Genomic DNA, 18,438 nt, shown 5'->3' with positions numbered 1-18,438 from the left:
TGTCACTGTTTCTCAGACTTGATAAGGTGATAGTAGAATTCATGAAACTCATGGTATCATTTGCGAAACACAAGGACATGATACCCTAAATGTAATATAGCTAAATTTGCATGACAGATTACTAGAAAAATGATAGACTGTTTATTCATGAGTAAACAGAATAAGAGCTGAGCTCAAATCTCTTCATAATTATGTAACCATGGAAAGTTCCTGAACACTTCTGAGTCTAGGTTGCCACTTCTGTAAAATATTGATTATAATGCCTCAATGGGTTATTGTGGAGATTGAAGATAGTGAACATATAATGCTTGACATATGATAGTGAGTGTGAGTGAAAGTTGCTCAGTTGTGTCTGACTGTTTGTGACCCCAGGGACTGTAGCCTACCAAGCTCTCCTCTGTCCATGGGATTCTCCAGGCAAGAATACTGGAGTGGGTTGCCATTCCCTTCCCCAGGGGATCTTCCCAATCCAGGGATTGAACCCAGGTCTCCCGCATTGCAGGTGGATTCTTTACCAGCCAAGTCACAAGGGAAGCCCAAGAACACTGGAGTGAGTAACCTATCCCTTCTCCAGCGGATCTTCCCAACCCATGAATCGAACTGGGGTCTCCTAATAACTGGAATAGTATTTTTGAAACTTTAGTTACATAGGAATCATATGTAACTAAATCATATGGTCTGAGACATTGACCCAAATATACTAACTCAAATTTCCAAAGGTGAGTCTCAGAAATCAAATCTTTAAAAGAATGGGGTGTGATATTAATTGAGTTCCAAAAGGACCATGTTTTGAGGAACATCATCAGGAACAGGGCTAGTTAGGGACTCTTGGCACCACAGCTCTCTGGTTGAAGTGCTACTCTACTTGCATTGTCTGCACCATACCATTAACTCTTAATTATTATTTCAGATCTTCTTTCATTAATTTAGCTAACAGTAAGCTGACACTTAGCTTAAGAATCTTGAGGCAGTATGCACTCTATCTCCTGTTCTGCCGTATATTATTCCCCACTGTCTGCACTTCTAATTAAGCTCTCAGCAGACTACATGGTAGGATTTGTGTTTAACAGGAAGTGAAGTACAGGAGGGAAAGAGTCTCATGGTGCACTGAAAATGAGAGATACGACTTCAAATCCTACTTGCACCTCTGAGCTTTGGTTCCCTCCTGTGTAAAATTGGGTTGGCAGAGCCTACTTCACAATATTGTCAGATAAGGTGGTGGCTGGTATATAGTCAGTCTTTCCCTGACTGATGGCTGTCATCAATGCATGATTTACCCCTACAATTGTAGAGGAAGATCATAGAAATATTAAAACTATGTAAAAAGGGGGGGGGGAGATCTCATTTTCCGGGAATGTTCAGTTAGAGACAGGCAAGATTAAACATGTTTAAATCTTTGATTCTTCATGAATGATAGCATTCCTTTTATTTCGACCCATCCTAAAGCTGACTCACCTTGGGCATTTATATTTGGTAAGTATTTCACAACTATCTCTTCCTTATTCATTATTTCCTGGTAGACTCGGTCAGTATGCCTTACTGTTGTATTTTTTGTGGCTAGATTGTCGGTTCAACTGTATTCTCATGAGAGAACCTGAGCTAGATTGACCCAACTAAGCCACTGCTGCTGCTGCCAAGTCACTTCAGTCGTATCCCACTCCATGCGACCCCATAGACTAATCCCCTGAAACTGTGACACAAAGGTTGTAAACCACTAAGTTTTGGGTAATGTGGTATACAGCAATAGATAGCTAATAACACGAGACAAAGGGAATACCTCTATCTTGTTTCAGCCACTGACTGACATTTTGTGCTTTACGTCACTTAACAGCCAAATCTAACTCTGAGTCCCTCTCTTCTCCTGCTAAATTAATCTGTAGAATTAACCTGAAGAAATATCTTTCAAGGTACTATTTTTGGGTCCCAGAGGCTGAGAACTGCAGGAGACCAAAGAGAGCATCTTGTCCCTTCATTTTATAGGTAAAAGTAACAGTGAATATTTAATGTTTCCTATGCTGGGCTCTCTGTTCCACACAGCATGTAACTCTCAGGATATCCTGGGAGGTATAGACTCTCACCGCATTTTACAGGTGAAGAAACTGGGTCCACATTACCACCCACTTTGCCTTTACATCCTCTATACTGTTACAGAATACTTTCAGTTCAGTTACAAGCATATGTCAATGTTTCATTACAGTCTTGCACATAAGGTGAAAAGTCTGTAGTCATCTGAAGAATCATCATGGCAGAGATGTTTTAGGAAAAGTGGATGGAACAAATCACAGGTAAACTAGTTGAAAGGCTCAAACTACCGCACAAATGCACTCATTTCACATGCTAGTAAAGTAATGCTCAAAATTCTCCAAGCCAGGCTTCAGCAATATGTGAACCGTGAACTTCCTGATATTCAAGCTGGTTTTAGAAAAGGCAGAGGAACCAGAGATCAAATTGCCAACATCCGCTGGATCATGGAAAAAGCAAGAGAGTTTCAGAAAAACATCCATTTCTGCTGTATTGACTATGCCAAAGCCTTTGACTGTGTGGATCACAATAAACTGTGGAAAATTCTGAAAGAGATGGGAATACCAGACCACCTGACCTACCTCTTGAGAAATCTGTATACAGGTCAGGAAGCAACAGTTAGAACTGGACATGGAACAACAGACTGGTTCCGAATAGGAAAAGGAGTAAGTCAAGGCTGTATATTGTCACCCTGCTTATTTAATGTATATGCAGAGTATGTCACGAGAAACGCTGGACTGGAAGAAACACAAGCTGTAATCAAGATTGCTGGGAGAAATATCAATAACCTCAGATATGCAGATGACACCACCCTTATGGCAGAAAGTGAAGAGGAACTCAAAAGCCTCTTAATGAAAGTGAAAGTGGAGAGTGAAAAAGTTGGCTTGAGCCTCAACATTCAGAAAACGAAGATCATGGCATCCGGTCCCATCACTTCATGGGAAATAGATGGGGAAACAGTGGAAACAGTGTCAGACTTTATTTTGGGGGGCTCCAAAATCACTGCAGATGGTGACTGCAGTCATGAAATTAAAAGACGCTTACTTCTTGGAAGGAAAGTTATGACCAACCTAGATAGCATATTCAAAAACAGAGACATTACTTTGCCAGCAAAGGTCCATCTAGCCAAGACTATGGTTTTTCCTGTGGTCATGTATGGATGTGAGAGTTGGACTGTGAAGAAGGCTGAGTGCCGAAGAATAGATGCTTTTGAACTGTGGTGTTGGAGAAGACTCTTGAGAGTCCCTTGGACTGCAAGGAGATCCAACCAGTCCGTTCTGAAGGAGATCAGCCCTGGGATTTTTTTGGAGGGAATGATGCTAAAGCTGAAACTCCAGTACTTTTGCCACCTCATGCGAAGAATTGACTCATTGGAAAAGACTCTGATGCTGGGAGGGATTGGGGGCAGGAGGAGAAGGGGACGACAGAGGATGAGATGGCTGGATGGTATCACTGACTCCATGGACGTGAGTCTGAGTGAACTCCGGGAGTTTGTGATGGACAGGGAGGCCTGGCGTGCTGCAATTCATGGGGTGGCAAAGAGTCGGACACGACTGAGCAACTGCACTGAACTGAACGGTCAGTTAACTATTTTTTAAAGTATTTATCTATTTGGCTGCATCTGCGCTTAGTGGCAGCACATGGAATCTTTGTTGCATCCTGTGAGATCTTTTGTTTCAACGTATAGGACTCTCTATTATGTTGTGGCACACAGGCTCCAGAGTTCAGTAGTGTTGCCTGGAGAATCCCAGGGACGGGGGAGCCTGGTGGGCTGCTGTCTATGGGGTCGCACAGAGTCGGACACGACTGAAGTGACTTAGCAGCAGCAGTGTGGCACAAGAGATGGAATTAGATCTCAGGACAATGTTTAATGAATTAACCAAGTTGTTCCCCCAAACCCAATCAATTAATGAGAATCAGGTGTGTATCTTTTGTTACGTGACTCAGTTACACTCAACTCTTTGCGACCCCATGGGCTGCAGCATGCCAGGCTTCCCTGTCCTTTAACTCCAGAGTTTGCTCAAATTCATGTCCATTGAGTTGATGATGCCATCCAACCATCTCATCCTCTATCTCTGTCACCCCTCCTCCTGCCTTCAATCTTTCCCAGCATCAGAGTCTTCCAATGAGTCGGCTCTTCACATCGAGTGGCCAGCATACTAGAGCTTCAGCATCAATCCTTCCAGTGGCTATTCAGGGTTGATTTCCTTTAGGATTGACTGGTTTGATCTCCTTGCTGCCCAAGGGACTCTCAAGAGTCTTCTCCAGCCCCACAGTTTGAAAACATCAATTCTTCGGTGTTCAGCCTTCTTTATGGTCCAACTCTCACATCTGTCCATGACTACTGGAAAGGAGGTGTATATGACAGCCCTGTTTCCTTCTGCTGATATAACTCTTGCCATCCATATGGGCTTCCCTGGTGGATCAGATGGTAAAGAATCTGCAGTGCAGGAGACCCAGGTTCAATCCCTGGGTTGGGAAGTTCGCAGGAGAAGGGAATGGTTACCCATTCCAGTTTTCTTGCCTGGAGAATTCCATGGACAGAGGAGCCTGGTAGGCTACCATTCATGGGGTCACAAAGAGTCGGACACGACTGAGTGGCTAACACTTACAGGACTTTCATATACCTCTTAGCGTTTAAAAAATTTCCGAGAGTTGTCTTATACAGCTGGGAATATTTTTTGTACTGTATTTTGGGTTTATGAGGAAGGAAACCGAACTGGTACTTCTCTAAACACTCACCTCCGCCTGCGTAGGCAAGAAATTAAGCAATCATCTGCCAGATGTCATCATTACAATGAATGCAAGCCTGACAATTTACAGGAAGTTTATCATTCCTTTCCATTCCAGAAACTGGTTATACTTTCCCTCACTACATGTTGAAAACAGCTAAAGCAAGTTGTCCATGATACTAGTCACCGCCTTTCCCTTGGGCCATATACACTGCACCATCCTGCAAGTCAGCTCCTAATAGAGTCTTTGATTGGCGTTGGTGTTGACTTGGCATGTTAAGAATAGGTAAGTGACACACAGGTATGTCTAGGAAATGGAAGGCTCTTATTTCTCTGGAAATTTTGCAAAGAAACATTAGGGACCACTATGCTCATCTTATCTCCATATTTCTACTGATGCTGAAAGCTTGACTTTTCTGTGCACTGGTGCTGAATTGAATCTTGGAGACAGAGTTTTGGGTGAAGTAGAAAAGTAGCTTTATTGCTTTGCCAGGTAAAAGGGGACACAGTAGGCTAATGCCCTCAAAACTGTGTGTCCCAACTTGGGGAACATAGTGAGAAGTTTTATAGTAATTGTTCAAAGTGGGCGTGATCAGCTTGTGCACATCTTTCTAATGAGCTGGTAGTGAGGTTAGCAGGAGTCAATACCATCAACCTTCAGTTCCAACTGGGGTCTACATGCTTTTGGCAGCATTCCATCGACAATTGTTAACTTCTTCCACCTGGAAGGGGTTACAGTATTTGCAAAATAGCTCAAAGGTATTGTTGTGCATGAGGCTTCCCTAGTGGCTCAGTGGTAAAGAATACTGCTAGTGCTGGAGACATACGTCTGATCCCTGGGTTGGGAAGATTCCCCGGAGAAGGAAATGACAACCCACTCCAATAATCTTGCCTGGGAAATCCCATGGACAGAGGAGCTTGTCAGACTACAGGCCATGGGGTCCCAAAAGAGTCGGATGTGACTTAGCACCTAAACAAAAACAACATTTTATCCCTTGGTGGGGAAATAGGACCTTGCCCCGAGGCTGCTCCTGATTGTTAGTTTCTCCTGAGTCTCACATCCTCTCCCTTCCCCAGTTATCAACTGTTTGAATCTGCTCTTTGGAACTCAGGGAAGGTCATGGAGGATAAATGAAGGCTATTTCCGATCAACAAAGAAACAGAAGACATGAAAGGCCTCATGCCTAGAAGCCCCGTGGGGCCCTGCCCAGTATCACTACTGGAGCAAACTGTAGTCTTAGCATTATCTAAACTATGTCTTTTCCAAAGATAATCTAAGGAACTGAACTATGCTACGTTTAGACACTTACGTCGTTTGTGGTGTGGCCTATATCCTTCCTTGTCACCTTTGGCTCCTGTTAAAGGGTAACAGCACAGGTTAGGCGTTTAGTGTGTTGACGTAAAGTGATGACAGAGAACTGTTTTTCAGTGTAAGGTTTAGCACAGGTTCTAGGGTGCGAAAGACATAGATTAAATTCCGGATTTCCCACTCACTACCTCCACGACCCTGGACAAATAATAACTCTAAACAGTATTTTCCTTTTCCCATCAAGTGGAAAAAATGGTAGAACCTTCCACGTGTAGTCGTTGTGGGGATTACACATGACAATTCTCATGTGAAGCACTTAAGTACCTGGTACATGTTAAGACCTCAATGTATTTAAAATTTTTTATTTATTTATTTGTCTCTACAGTTCTTAGTTTCGCCACTCGGGATTTAGTTGCAGTGCAGGTCTCAGTGTTATGGCGTGGGGGATCTAGTTCCCCGACTAGGGATCGAACCTGTGTCCCCCGCATTGGGAGCACAGAGTCTCAGCCAGTGGACCAGCAGGGAAGTCCTGGCCACGGTGCGTCTTTTTTTTTTTTTAATTGAAGAATAATTGCTTCACAGAATTTTGTTGTTTTCTGTCAAACCTCAACACGAATCAGCCATAGGTATACACATATCCCCTCCCTTTTGAACCTCCCTCCTGTCTCCCTTCCCATCCCACCCTCTAGACTGATACAGAGCCCCCGTTTGAGTTTCCTGAGCCATACAGCAAATTCCTGTCAGTATATCCTGTTTATTGTTTTCTTCTGTTTATTTCCACCTATATCTTTTATCTTTCTTTAATCCTTCCCCCACTCCGCGTTTCCTCATCTTTTAATTTCTGTCTTATATTTTATGCCTCTTCTTCTCCGCAGCTCTTCTGTTCTCCTGTGCCTTTGTGTATGTCCCAGCATTTCTTTTTCTCACTTGTGAGGCATGAGTAAACCTCCTCTTGGGGAGAGAGCTCCACACCTTGAAAAAAAGGCTGGAGAAAGTAGCACCAGCATTCGGATCTGTTGCCTTCTTCTTTGAGTCAAGCATGTGCTCCAGAAATGCAAACGTGAAGTTCTAGAAACGGATGCAGACTCACTGTGAGCACAGAGGGCCTCCAGACAGGAAAACGCCCAATGTGGTAGATAACCCCGACTTCCTAGCGGCTAGCTGCACTTTATTATTTACTTTTTTATTTATCTGTGGCTGTGCTGGGTCTTGGTTGAGGAGCAGGGGCTTTCTCTAGTCGCAGCGAGTGGGGGCTACCCTCCAGTTGCGGTGCAGGGGCTTCTCATTGTGGCGGCTTCTCTTCTTGCAGAGCATGGGCTCTAGGGCACTCAGGGTTCAGTAGCTGGGGCTCCAGGGCTTAGTGGGGCCATGGTATGTGGGATCTTCCCCTACCAGGGATCACAGCCTTGTCCCCTGTATTGGCAGGTAGATTCTTAACCAGTGGACCACCAGGGAAGGCCAGGGCAGCCTAACCTTGGTGAAGAGGGTCCTGTGTCTATGTCCTGTAGGAAGTGCCACAATGGCTTCGTGGTCTAAGGAAGAGAACTCAGCTAGAACTCACTGGAACGGCTTCCTAGTGACAGACTGGGAGAGGCCCACGCCAGAAGATGGGACTGTGCGGCAGGAGATGCACGCACAGGTCTCCGGCACAGGTACAGGAGGCATCTATATGTCTGGGTGGTAGCGCAGGGCTTCTGAGAAACTGGATATAGCTCTGCAATGGTCATCTAAAGATGATCGATATTAATTAAACTGAAATCTTAAAAAAAAACAACCCAAAACCTTAATTTTGTTTTTCAAATACAAAATTTGAAAACAAATTCGTTGCTAAAATTTTGAGGAACAAAAGTAGCTCTCCTCGCCTCCAACCAGTCATAGCCCCACCACCAAAAGCCAGTGCCAATGTTCTGATACACAGCGTTTCCTTTTACCCGCTTTCCAAGTGTAGTGAAGTTGCTCAGTTGTGTCCGACCCTTTGCGACCCCATGGACTGTAGCCTACCAGGTTTCTCCGTCTGTGGGATTTTTCAGGCAAGAATACTGGAGTGGGTTGCCATTTCCTTCTCCAATCCCCTTTCTAAGGTATTTTAAAATATAGTTGCTGTAAGATTGTTTGTAATATAGTCATTTCTGTATTCTGACATCAAAAGTAAACATACTCATTCAAAACACTGGAAAGAACAGAAACATCTAAAGGAGGGAGGGAATCATCTGTAACTGTGTCTCTCAGAGGAGACTTAATAAGACTCTGTGCCATTTATTTGCAATCCTTTTTATGCATTTTTATAAGCTTGGTGTGGATCATGTGAAATTTTGATCATGTTGTTTTCAGTTAACCTTTTATCATACCTACTTCTACAAGGTCATTAAAAACCCTGTCCCTTCCCTCAAGGAGGCTTCCATTCCTACTAGAAAAACAGATGTGGACCCAAGGGCAGTGTAATCAGAGTAGTCAGAGGCAGGGCAGATTAGAATATAGTTTTGGGGTAATCATAAATAGAAGGTGAAAAAGTGGAAGCACTGATGGGTTTTATTTTCTTGGGCTCCAAAATCACTGCTGATGGAGACTGCAGCCATGAAATTGAAAGTCACTTGCTCCTTAGAAGGAAAGCTATGACAAACCCAGACCACGTATTAAAAACAGAAACATCACTTTGCCGACAAAGGTCCATATAGTCAGATGTATGATTTTTCCAATAGTCGTGTACGAATGTGAGAGTTGGACCGTACAGAAGGCTGAGTGCCAAAGAATTAATGCCTTCAAACAGTGGTGCTGAAGAAGGCTCTTGAGAGTCCCTTGGACAGTAAAGAGATCAAACCAGTCAACCCTAAAGGAAATCAACCCTGAATATTCACTAGAAGGACTGATGCTGAGGTTGAAACTCTAATACTTTGGCAACCTGACATGAAGAATTGATTCATTGGAAAAGACCTTGATGCTGGGAAAGACTGAGGGCAGGAGAAGAGGGAGGTAAAGGATGAGACGGTTAGATAGCATCACCGACTCGATGGACAAGAATCTGAGCAAACTCTGGGAGACAGAGGACAGAGGAGTCTGGCCTGACACAGCCCTTGGGGGTGCAAAGAGCTGGACACAACTTAGCAACAACAACATAAAATAGCTCTACCTGAAACTAGAACTGTAGCTACTGATTATATACAACCAAACATGTTAGTATATTTAATGACTTAAAATGTTCTTAAAATGCATTACTATTGATAGATTTTTATACCTATAAGGAAAACAGGTGAACACAGAAAAATATTAAAACTGTACCAAAGGGTATGGATGTATTTAAAAACATTTAACTGTTTCTCATCCTAGGAGCCCTGCTTACAAATTTTTGCTGTCTTATTCTAGAAACACATACTATATTAAAAAAAAAAAAAAGGAGAACATATTTAACAAAATGTTCTCTCTGTTGTTTTTTCCCTCTTAACTTGGAACACCTTGGTTTCATTTCATAGCAGCAAATATAGATCTATCTTATACTTTCTAGCAGGTGCATATTTATTTGTCTACTGAATGAATGTACTATAATTTATCACCTATCCAGTATTCTATTGAGAGACATCCAGTTGTTTCCCATTATTTTTCTCATTGTGCAAAAGCCTTTATTATACTTTATGACAAGCTTTTCTTTCTGTAGAGTTAAAGGCTAAATTGTGCTCCCTTCAAATTCATTTATTGAAGTCCTAACCCTCAGGATCTCGGCGACTGTATTCTGAGATAGGGCCTTTAAAGAGGTGATTAAGTGAAAATGAGGTGGTTGGGGTGGACCCTAGTGCAATCATACTGGTGTCCTTATTTGAGAAGGAGATTAGGACGTAGACGCCAGACGGGCACAGGCACAGAGCAAAAGCCGTGTGAGGACACCGGGGGAAAGTGGCGATTTCCAAGCCCAGGAGAGAGGCCCCAGAAGGCACTAAACCTGCGGGCACCTAGATGCTGGACTTCCAGACCTGTGAGAAGCAAAGTTTCTGTTGTTAAGTCTGTCATATTTACTTTTGACCACCCCAGCAAAAGAATACACCCAACCACTCATCTCTATTTAGTAAAAACCAATGGGAAAATAATAATAGCACTTGCTATTTAAGTTAAAAGAGAGAAAGTAAAAGCTTGCGGCAAAATGCAGGCCTATGTATATTTCATATTCTGAGCTTTGTGTGCAAATACAGCATTTGAAAGGAAAATGAAAGAAAAAAAATGAAAAACAAAACATAGCATTGGGCCTCACATTTCAACGCATTGGCTATCTTTTCTTTTAAAAATGCCATCATCCCTGCTAAGAGCTTTACTCCTAAATCAATCAACCTAGCCTGCCCTGTGTGTGTGTGTGTGTGTGTGTATGTGTGTGTGTGTGTGTGTGTGACAGTAAGGATCAGCTCTGGTACTGAGTTAGGTTTGGGATTCCAACTGTTGGGGGTTGCTGCTGCTGCTGCTAAGTCGCTTCAGTCGTGTCTGGCTCTGTGCGACCCCATAGACAGCAGCCCACCAGGCTCTTCTGTCCCTGGGATTCTCCAGGCAAGAACTCTGGAGTGGGTTGCCGTTTCCTTCTCCATTGGGGGTAGCAACGACCTTTCATCGCTTACTTTCACAACTAATGCACTGCTTGCCTGGAAAACTGCTGTGTCATAAACTCAGTTAAACACAGTTAAATATAAATGCCTTAGAATGGACTTTCCCTGACTCATAACCCTCTCCAGGGTCCTCAAAACCAGGGCTGGAAAATAGTGTTGCTGCCAAACTTGGCTTTCTCTGCCCACCAAATATGAATTTTAAAAAAAAATGGAGACAGAGTTTGGAGGAAATAGGAAGGTGGCTTTCTATTTCTAATCTTCAGCTGGTGGAGTGGTGAGGGCGGGGTGGGGGGGATGTTGGCTTCTGCCTGAAGAACTGCCCCTGGCCCTTCCACAAGGAGTCAAGAGGCTTATATAAGATGAGGGGGGAGGAACAAGGGGGTCAGGATCTTGTATTCTTCTTCCTCGTGCTTTGTTTCAATTAACAGTCACAGGCTGGTGTCAGGTAACCCAGTAATTGAGTCTGGCAGTCTGGGAGCACTGTGGCCTTCTTTCTCTGATGCAAAAAGAGAAAAGCTAAGAGGGGTGGTTTGTAAAGGTGAGCCCCAGAAACAGGATGTAATTAGCATAGAATCAAATGGTAACAGGTGTGAAATGTAGCTCCTGCGGATTTAGGGGGCAGAAAAGCAAATTTAGTTACAGATTACAGATCGTTGTTCAGTCACTAAGTCATGTCCGATTCTTTACAGCACGCCAGGCTTCCCTGTCCATCACCAACTGCCATCTAACCAACTCATCATCTACCACCCTCTTCTCCTTTGGCCTTCAATCTTTTTCTAGCATCACGGTCTTTTCCAATGAGTTGGCTCTTCGAATCAGATGGTCAAAGTAACAGAATAAAAACTAGGAGTGATCAGGCCTGCTCACTACCTTTGTTCTTAGGAAAGAAAAAAAAAAAAGAAACCAACTCATTCCTGTTTTTCCCTTTTCACTGCAACAATACCAGTAAAGAGGCCTCATGTCATCAGACACTTAGGTCACCAGGGAATGATTCGGCATTTTTTCCCCCATAGCATGCTGTTTTCAGAGAGAATGAGTAAAGGAAAGGCGTTACCAGTCCACCAGGCACTACTCACTGTGCATTGTTGCTGCTCTGTTTTCTTGCCTTATCTAGTTCCTTGTTACCTGTGACTTCTCTGTGCCTCTGTTTCCTCATATGTAAAATGGAGTTAATACAGCCATTAAATCAGTGCTTGTGCCCTCATCAAATTCAGATGTTGAAACCCTACTGCTCACCTGATGTTATGAGGAGATGGTTGTTAGAATTCCTTCACTTTCATTTGTCAGAAGAAATCATAAAGGCATGATTAAGCCAATAACCTTGACCTTAATAGCAGTTCCTGATCTGCTGTAGTTGCAGGAACCCATAAAAATGATACTAGGCTGATCAATGTCTTCTTTTTAGGGCTAAAGTTTAATGTAAATCAATCATGTATTCTGGATATATCTGGTGATTAATTATTACCTTACTCAGCACATGGTGCAAAAGTTAATAGCTTTTTCTGAAGGGAAGAATGACCCACAGGACTTATTACTTTTTTTTTTAATTACTTTCTTTCATTTTATTATCTTAAATTCCCTGAAATGACCAGTCCAACCTGGGTGTTACTACTGTTCGGCTAACTACACTGCTTCAAGCTCTAGGTTACAGTGAAACTGTGTGGAATGCCTTTTTGTTCGTTTGTTTGTTAAGCACTGATTCAATGTGCCTGGTTCTAGGGGTATACTGGTGAACGACAGACACAAACTGGTATTGTGAAACAAAATGTGGTGAGAGTCTGCCTGCAATGCACGAGACCAGGGTTCGATCCCTGGGTTGGGAAGAGCCCCTGGAGAAGCAAATGGCAATCCACTCCAATATTCTTTCCTGGAGCATCCCCTGGACAGAGGAGCCTGGCGGGCTACAGTCCATGGGGTTGCAAAGAGCTGGACACAGCTGAGCGACTAACACAAGAAATGGTGAAATTACAGAATGCTATGAACTTCCCTCATTCCTTCTTTCTTTATTCAACAAAGATTGAGTACTCAGTGTATTATGACAGGCATTGTCCTAAGTGCTGAGGATCAAACCATGTGCCTAGTCTCATGGAGCTCATTGCTCTGTGTAACTGGTTGACCTGAGGTCTGGGTCCACATTTCGAGACAACGCGAGTGACAGATCAGAATAGGGTAAAGTAACAGAAGGAAAATAAGAAAATGTCTTCTGGGGGATATCAGAAAATATAGACCCAAAGCCGTAGTGAAATAGTAGAGTTTAAAAAGAATGAAGACAGGGGGAGAAGATCTAGATCTGATAGATAGAGTGCCTGATGAACTATGGAATGAGGTTCGTGACATTGTACAGGAGACAGGGATCAAGATCATCCCCATGGAAAAGAAATGCAAAAAAGCAAAATGGCTGTCTGAGGAGGCCTTACAAATAGCTGTGAAAAGAAGAAAAGCGAAAAGCAAAGGAGAAAAGGAAAGATATAAGCATCTGAATGCAGAGTTCCAAAGAATAGCAAGAAGAGATAAGAAAGCCTTCTTCAGCGATCAATGCAAAGAAATGGAGGAAAACAACAGAATGGGAAAGACTAGAGAGATCTTCAAGAAAATCAGAGATACCAAAGGAATATTTCATGCAAAGATGGGCTCGATAAAGGACAGAAATGGTATGGACCTAACAGAAGCGGAAGATATTAAGAAGAGATGGCAAGAATACACAGAAGAACTGTACAAAAAAGCTCTTCACGACCCAGATAATCAGATTGGTGTCATCACTGACCTAGAGCCAGACATCCTGGAATGTGAAGTCAAGTGGGCCTTAGAAAGCATCACTATGAACAAAACTAGTGGAGGTGATAGAATTCCAGTTGAGCTGTTCCAAATCCTGAAAGATGATGCTGCAAAAGTGCTGCACTCAGTATGCCAGCAAATTTGGAAAACTCAGCAGTGGCCACAGGACTGGAAAAGGTCAGTTTTCATTCCAATCCCAAAGAAAGGCAATGCCAAAGAATGCTCAAACTACCGCACAATTGTACTCATCTCACACGATAGTAAAGTAATGCTCAAAATTCTCCAAGCCAGGCTTCAGCAATATGTGAACCGTGAACTTCCTGATGTACAAGCTGGTTTTAGAAAAGGCAGAGGAACCAGAGATCAAATTGCCAACATCCGCTGGATCATGGAAAAAGCAAGAGAGTTCCAGAAAAACATCTATTTCTGCTTTCTTGACTATGCCAAAGCCTTTGACTGTGTGGATCACAATAAACTGTGGAAAATTCTGAAAGAGATGGGAATACCAGACCACCTGATCTGCCTCTTGAGAAATTTGTATGCAGGTCAGGAAGCAACAGTTAGAACTGGACATGGAACAACAGACTGGTTCCAAATAGGAAAAGGAATAAGTCAAGGCTGTATATTGTCACCCTGCTTATTTAACTTCTACGCAGAGTACATCATGAGAAACGCTGGACTGAAAAAAAACACAAGCTGGAATCAAGATTGCAGGGAGAAATATCAATAACCTCAGATATGCAGATGACACCACCCTTATGGCAGAAAGTGAAGAGGAACTAAAAAAACTAAGATCATGGCATCCGGTCCCATCACTTCATGGGTAATAGATGGGGAAACAGTAGAAACAGTGTCAGACTTTATTTTTCTGGGCTCCAAAATCACTGCAGATGGTGATTGCAGCCATGAAATTAAAAGACACTTACTCCTTGGAAGGAAAGTTATGACCAATCTAGATAGCATATTCAAAAGCAGAGATATTACTTTGCCAACAAAGGTTCGTCTAGTCAAGGCTATGGTTTTTCCTGTGGTCATGTATGGATGTGAGTTGGACTGTGAAGAAGGCTGAGCACCAAAGAATTGATGCTTTTGAACTGTGGTGTTGGAGAAGACTCTTGAGAGTCCCTTGGACTGCAAGGAGATCCAACCTGTCCATTCTGAAGGAGATCAGCCCTGGGATTTCTTTGGAAGGAATGATGCTAAAGCTGAAACTCCAGTACTTTGGCCACCTCATGGGAAGAGTTGACTCATTGGAAAAGACTCTGATGCTGGGAGGGATTGGGGGCAAGAGGAGAAGGGGACGACAGAGGATGAGATGGCTGGATGGTATCACTGACTTGATGGACGTGAGTCTGAGTGAACTCTCGGAGTTGGTGATGGATAGGGAGGCCTGGCGTGCTGCGATTCATGGGGTCGCAAAGAGTCCGACAGGACTGAGCGACTGATCTGATCTGATCTGATCAAGGACCTTCTCTATATTCTATTATACAAGAACTGTTCCCATTTCTAAGACAGACTATGTACAAGTCATCATCTCTGTATCCTACACAACTAACAGAATGCCTGGCACGGTATCATTGGGCCTAGATCATATGGCCAGATTCCTCACTAATTTATGGGATGCTAGGCAATTAATACCAAGACTTAAGTTTCCTGCAGTATACCTCACACAGTTCAGTCACTTCAGTTGTGTCTGACTCTTTGTGACCCTATGGACTGTAGCCTGCCAGGCTCCTCTGTCCGTGGGATTTTCCCAGCAAGAATATTGGAGTGGGTTGCCATGCTCTCCTCCAGGGGATCTTCCCGATTCAAGCATGAAATTCACGTCTCCTGTGGCTTCCACATTGCAGGTGGATTCTTTACCATTGAGCCACTGGGGAAACCCTACCATGTGCTAGGTACTCTTATAAACAATTCAACTATATGAACTCTCTTAATTCTCATAACAATCCTATGAGGTAGGTATTTGTCTCAGTTGCTCAGACTGTTAAAATACCACAGACAGTGAAAGTCGCTCAGTCGTGTCTGAGTTTTTGAGACCCCGCAGACTGTACCCTGCCTGGTACTCTGTCCATGGAATTCTCCAGGCAAGAATACTAGAGTGGGTAGCCTACCCCTTCTCCAAGGGATCTTCCCAACCCAGGAATCGAACCCAGGTCTCCTGCTTTGCAGGCAGATTCTTTTACCAGCTGAGCTACTAGGGAAGCCCATGCATAGGCAGGGTAGCTTATAAGCAGTTGAAATTTATTTCCCTAGTTCTGGAGGTTGGAAGTCCAAGATCAGCTGTCAGCATGCCGAGGGCCTGATTGTTGATTTCTCACGTCTTCACATGCAAATGAGCAGAGAAGGGTAGTGAGCTCCTTAGGGATTCATTATTAGGGTTTTACTTTCATGACTTCATCTAATCCTATTATCTCCAAAATGCCCACCTCATAACATCACATGAGGAGTAGGGTTTCAACATTTGAATTTGAGGGGGGCACAAGCATTGAGTCCATGGCTGTATTAACCCCATTGCATATATAAAGAACCTGAGGCACAGAGAAATTAGGCAAGCTTGCTCAAGGTCACACACGCAGTATCCTTCAAACCAGGAATCCAACTTCAGCGCCAATCTGTGCTCTTAAAAACTGCTCATACTGCCTTTCAATAAGTGGCACATAGATTAGAAATAAACGAAAGCATTCTTATGCAAAGTTCTTATACTCTTCTACTCCATCATTTATTGAACATTCATCAAACCCCTATGTTGTCTTGGAACTCTCATAGTACGGATGTAAGGGTTGAACAGAATACACCTGCTTCTTGCTCTCCTGGAGTTTACAGTCATTAAGCAAATTACCTAACAGGGCTTCCCAGAGGGCTCAATGGTAAAGAATCCACCTGCCAATTCAGGAGATGCAGGAGACATGGGTTCAATCCCTGGGTCAGAAAAATCCCTTGGAGGAGGAAATGCCAACCCACTCAAATAATCTCGCCTCGGAAATCCCATGGACAAAGAAGCGTGATGGGCTACAGTGCATGGGAGTCACAAAGCATTGGAGGTGACTGAACACACACACACACACACACACACAGACATTCCATAACCCCAGGTTTTCAACCTTTCCTGTTTTCTCTTCCATTTCTCTGTGTGTTCATGAAACCTCCAACCAACCAGCTGTCGACTAAAAAATAGTCAAAACCTGAAAGTAGAGAGTTATTTTATTTGATGGGACCAGTTAGGACCCAAGCTGGGGAGACAGCATCTCAGTAGCTCAGAGAAAACCGCTCCAAGGAGGCAGGGGCGGGGGAAGTCCAGGCTATATACAAGCGTGCAACAAAAGGAGCCAGGCAGTCTGAACATCAAAGATTATTGTGATGTAAGAAAAATCAAATACACAGCGTGCTATGTATGGGAAAATGCCAGCCTCTGGGCTCACTGAACTCAGCCAATCCTGTTTCCTCGATCACCTTAAGGAATGGCAGATAGCTGCTTCTTGCATCCGCCACCCTCCGCCCCACGAGCAACACGCCCCCCCCCTCCCCCCGCCCCCACTCCGCCCCCAGGGGGTGGGTGGCAGCATCTGTTGGATCACAGACACTGTGTTCCATTTTGGGCACCTCATTCACATTGGGATGCCAGAAATCGCTGATGGCCGTAAAACATTTCTTATTTATTGACATGGCAGGCAATATTTTCATTTCACACAGTCCAGGTCTGATCTGGACGAGCAAAGCCCATAACAGGGTCTTCCTAGGTCTCCTGGAGGACTGAGGCCAGGATCAGTCGACCGTCCGGAAGAGACTGACCTTTTTCTTGCCAGTGACCTGGTTGAAGTAGTCTTTCTCTCTGAGTCTCAGCTTAAAATGGAGGAATGTGTCCTGCGGTTCTTTCCCCGCAACCGACTTTCTGGGATTATTTACCCTCGAGACTCTCCAGCACCCAGGGCCCTTACTGACATCCCTGACCGGGTATTTCTGAGCTTCAAGCGTCTTCCCGCCTTTGATTCCCAGGAGACACTTTCCCTCCCAGGAGTCTTCCTTCACGATTCCACTCGGCCTTCCCGCCCAGCGCCCAGCCCCCAGCCCCGGGCTTCCCCGCCCGCCCTCAAGCCCAAGGGCCGCCATTGTCCGTCCTCGGCCTGCTCTCGCGGTTTCCTGAGTTCTGGAGCTCCCCAGGCCCGGTTCCCCTCATCGCTGGGGACCCCTGCCCGGCGGGCAGGGAGGTCAGCGCTCCGGCCGGGGGGCCGAGCAGGCACCTGGAAAGGCCTGGAGGCGAAGGGGGGTTCGTGGGGGCCGGGGCGCGCCCAGCGCAGGCGCTCAGGCGAACTGGGCGGCCGGGCCGACCGACCGCGGCCCTTTGTACTCGGCGCCTCGGCCTCAAGGCCTGGTGGGCGCAGCGGCCAAGAGGAGCGCCGACAACGCCTCTGAGACGACACCCTCTCTCCTCAGAGCGTGTCTTTTCTGTTGCGAAACGTTAACAGAGAAACAAACAGGGGAAAAGACTCGGTTTCTTTCTCGGGCAGACGAGGAACGAGAGTGGAACTGGGAGGTGGAAGCGCGAGCCTCCACCGCGCGTCGGGTCACGTGGCTCGGCAGGGACCGCATGGCGGCGGCGGCCCGCGCGCGCCCCCGCGCCTCCTCCGGCAGGGCAGCCCGGGCGCGCGCGCCGACGGGGCGGGCGCATGCGCAGGGGGGCGCGCCGCCTCTGCCCCGCGGCGAGGGTGTCTATGGAGAGGCGGCGGCCGCGGCTGCTGAGGCGGCGGCGGCTGAGGCGGTGGCGATGGCGCCCTTCCCCGAAGAAGTGGACGTCTTCACCGCCCCGCACTGGCGGATGAAGCAGCTGGTGGGGCTCTACTGCGACAAGGTACTGCTGTGCGGGGCCCCGGGCTCCGGGCGGCGCGCGGGCGGAGGGGAGGCGCGGGCCGGTCTCCGGGCGGGCCGGGCCTGCGCGGCGCCCTCAGCGTCCAGGGGCCGTGCGCCGCGCGAACCGCCGCCTGCGCAGCTGTCAGCGCGGCGCTGTCCCCGGGAGCCCGCG

At 45.4% G+C, this 18,438-nt stretch overlaps 1 protein-coding gene across 3 annotated transcripts in view; it reads left to right on the top strand.

The window, feature by feature from the left end:
* Positions 1–4,878: 4,878 nt before the first annotated feature.
* Positions 4,879–18,438, top strand: part of FBXL5 (F-box and leucine rich repeat protein 5) — a 58,748-nt gene continuing 45,188 nt past the window's right edge. Inside the window, exon 1 of one of the 3 annotated variants that reach the window (XM_061420862.1) lies at positions 4,879–5,040. Coding sequence is in view for 2 of the 3 variants with exons in the window: in XM_061420860.1 (XP_061276844.1) it covers positions 18,184–18,267 (84 nt within the window). In the remaining variant the exon portion in view is untranslated. Of the gene's footprint in view, positions 5,041–7,571; positions 7,716–18,065; positions 18,268–18,438 lie in introns of those variants that run through there. The other 2 variants (XM_061420861.1, XM_061420860.1) reach the window with 2 other exon arrangements.

Source organism: Bos javanicus, chromosome 6, assembly GCF_032452875.1.
Source record: "Bos javanicus breed banteng chromosome 6, ARS-OSU_banteng_1.0, whole genome shotgun sequence".
In the NCBI taxonomy this organism is placed as follows: Eukaryota; Metazoa; Chordata; class Mammalia; order Artiodactyla; family Bovidae; genus Bos; species Bos javanicus.
Note: the sequence above shows the minus strand (reverse complement) of the source record. Positions and strands in the feature narration are given on the sequence as shown.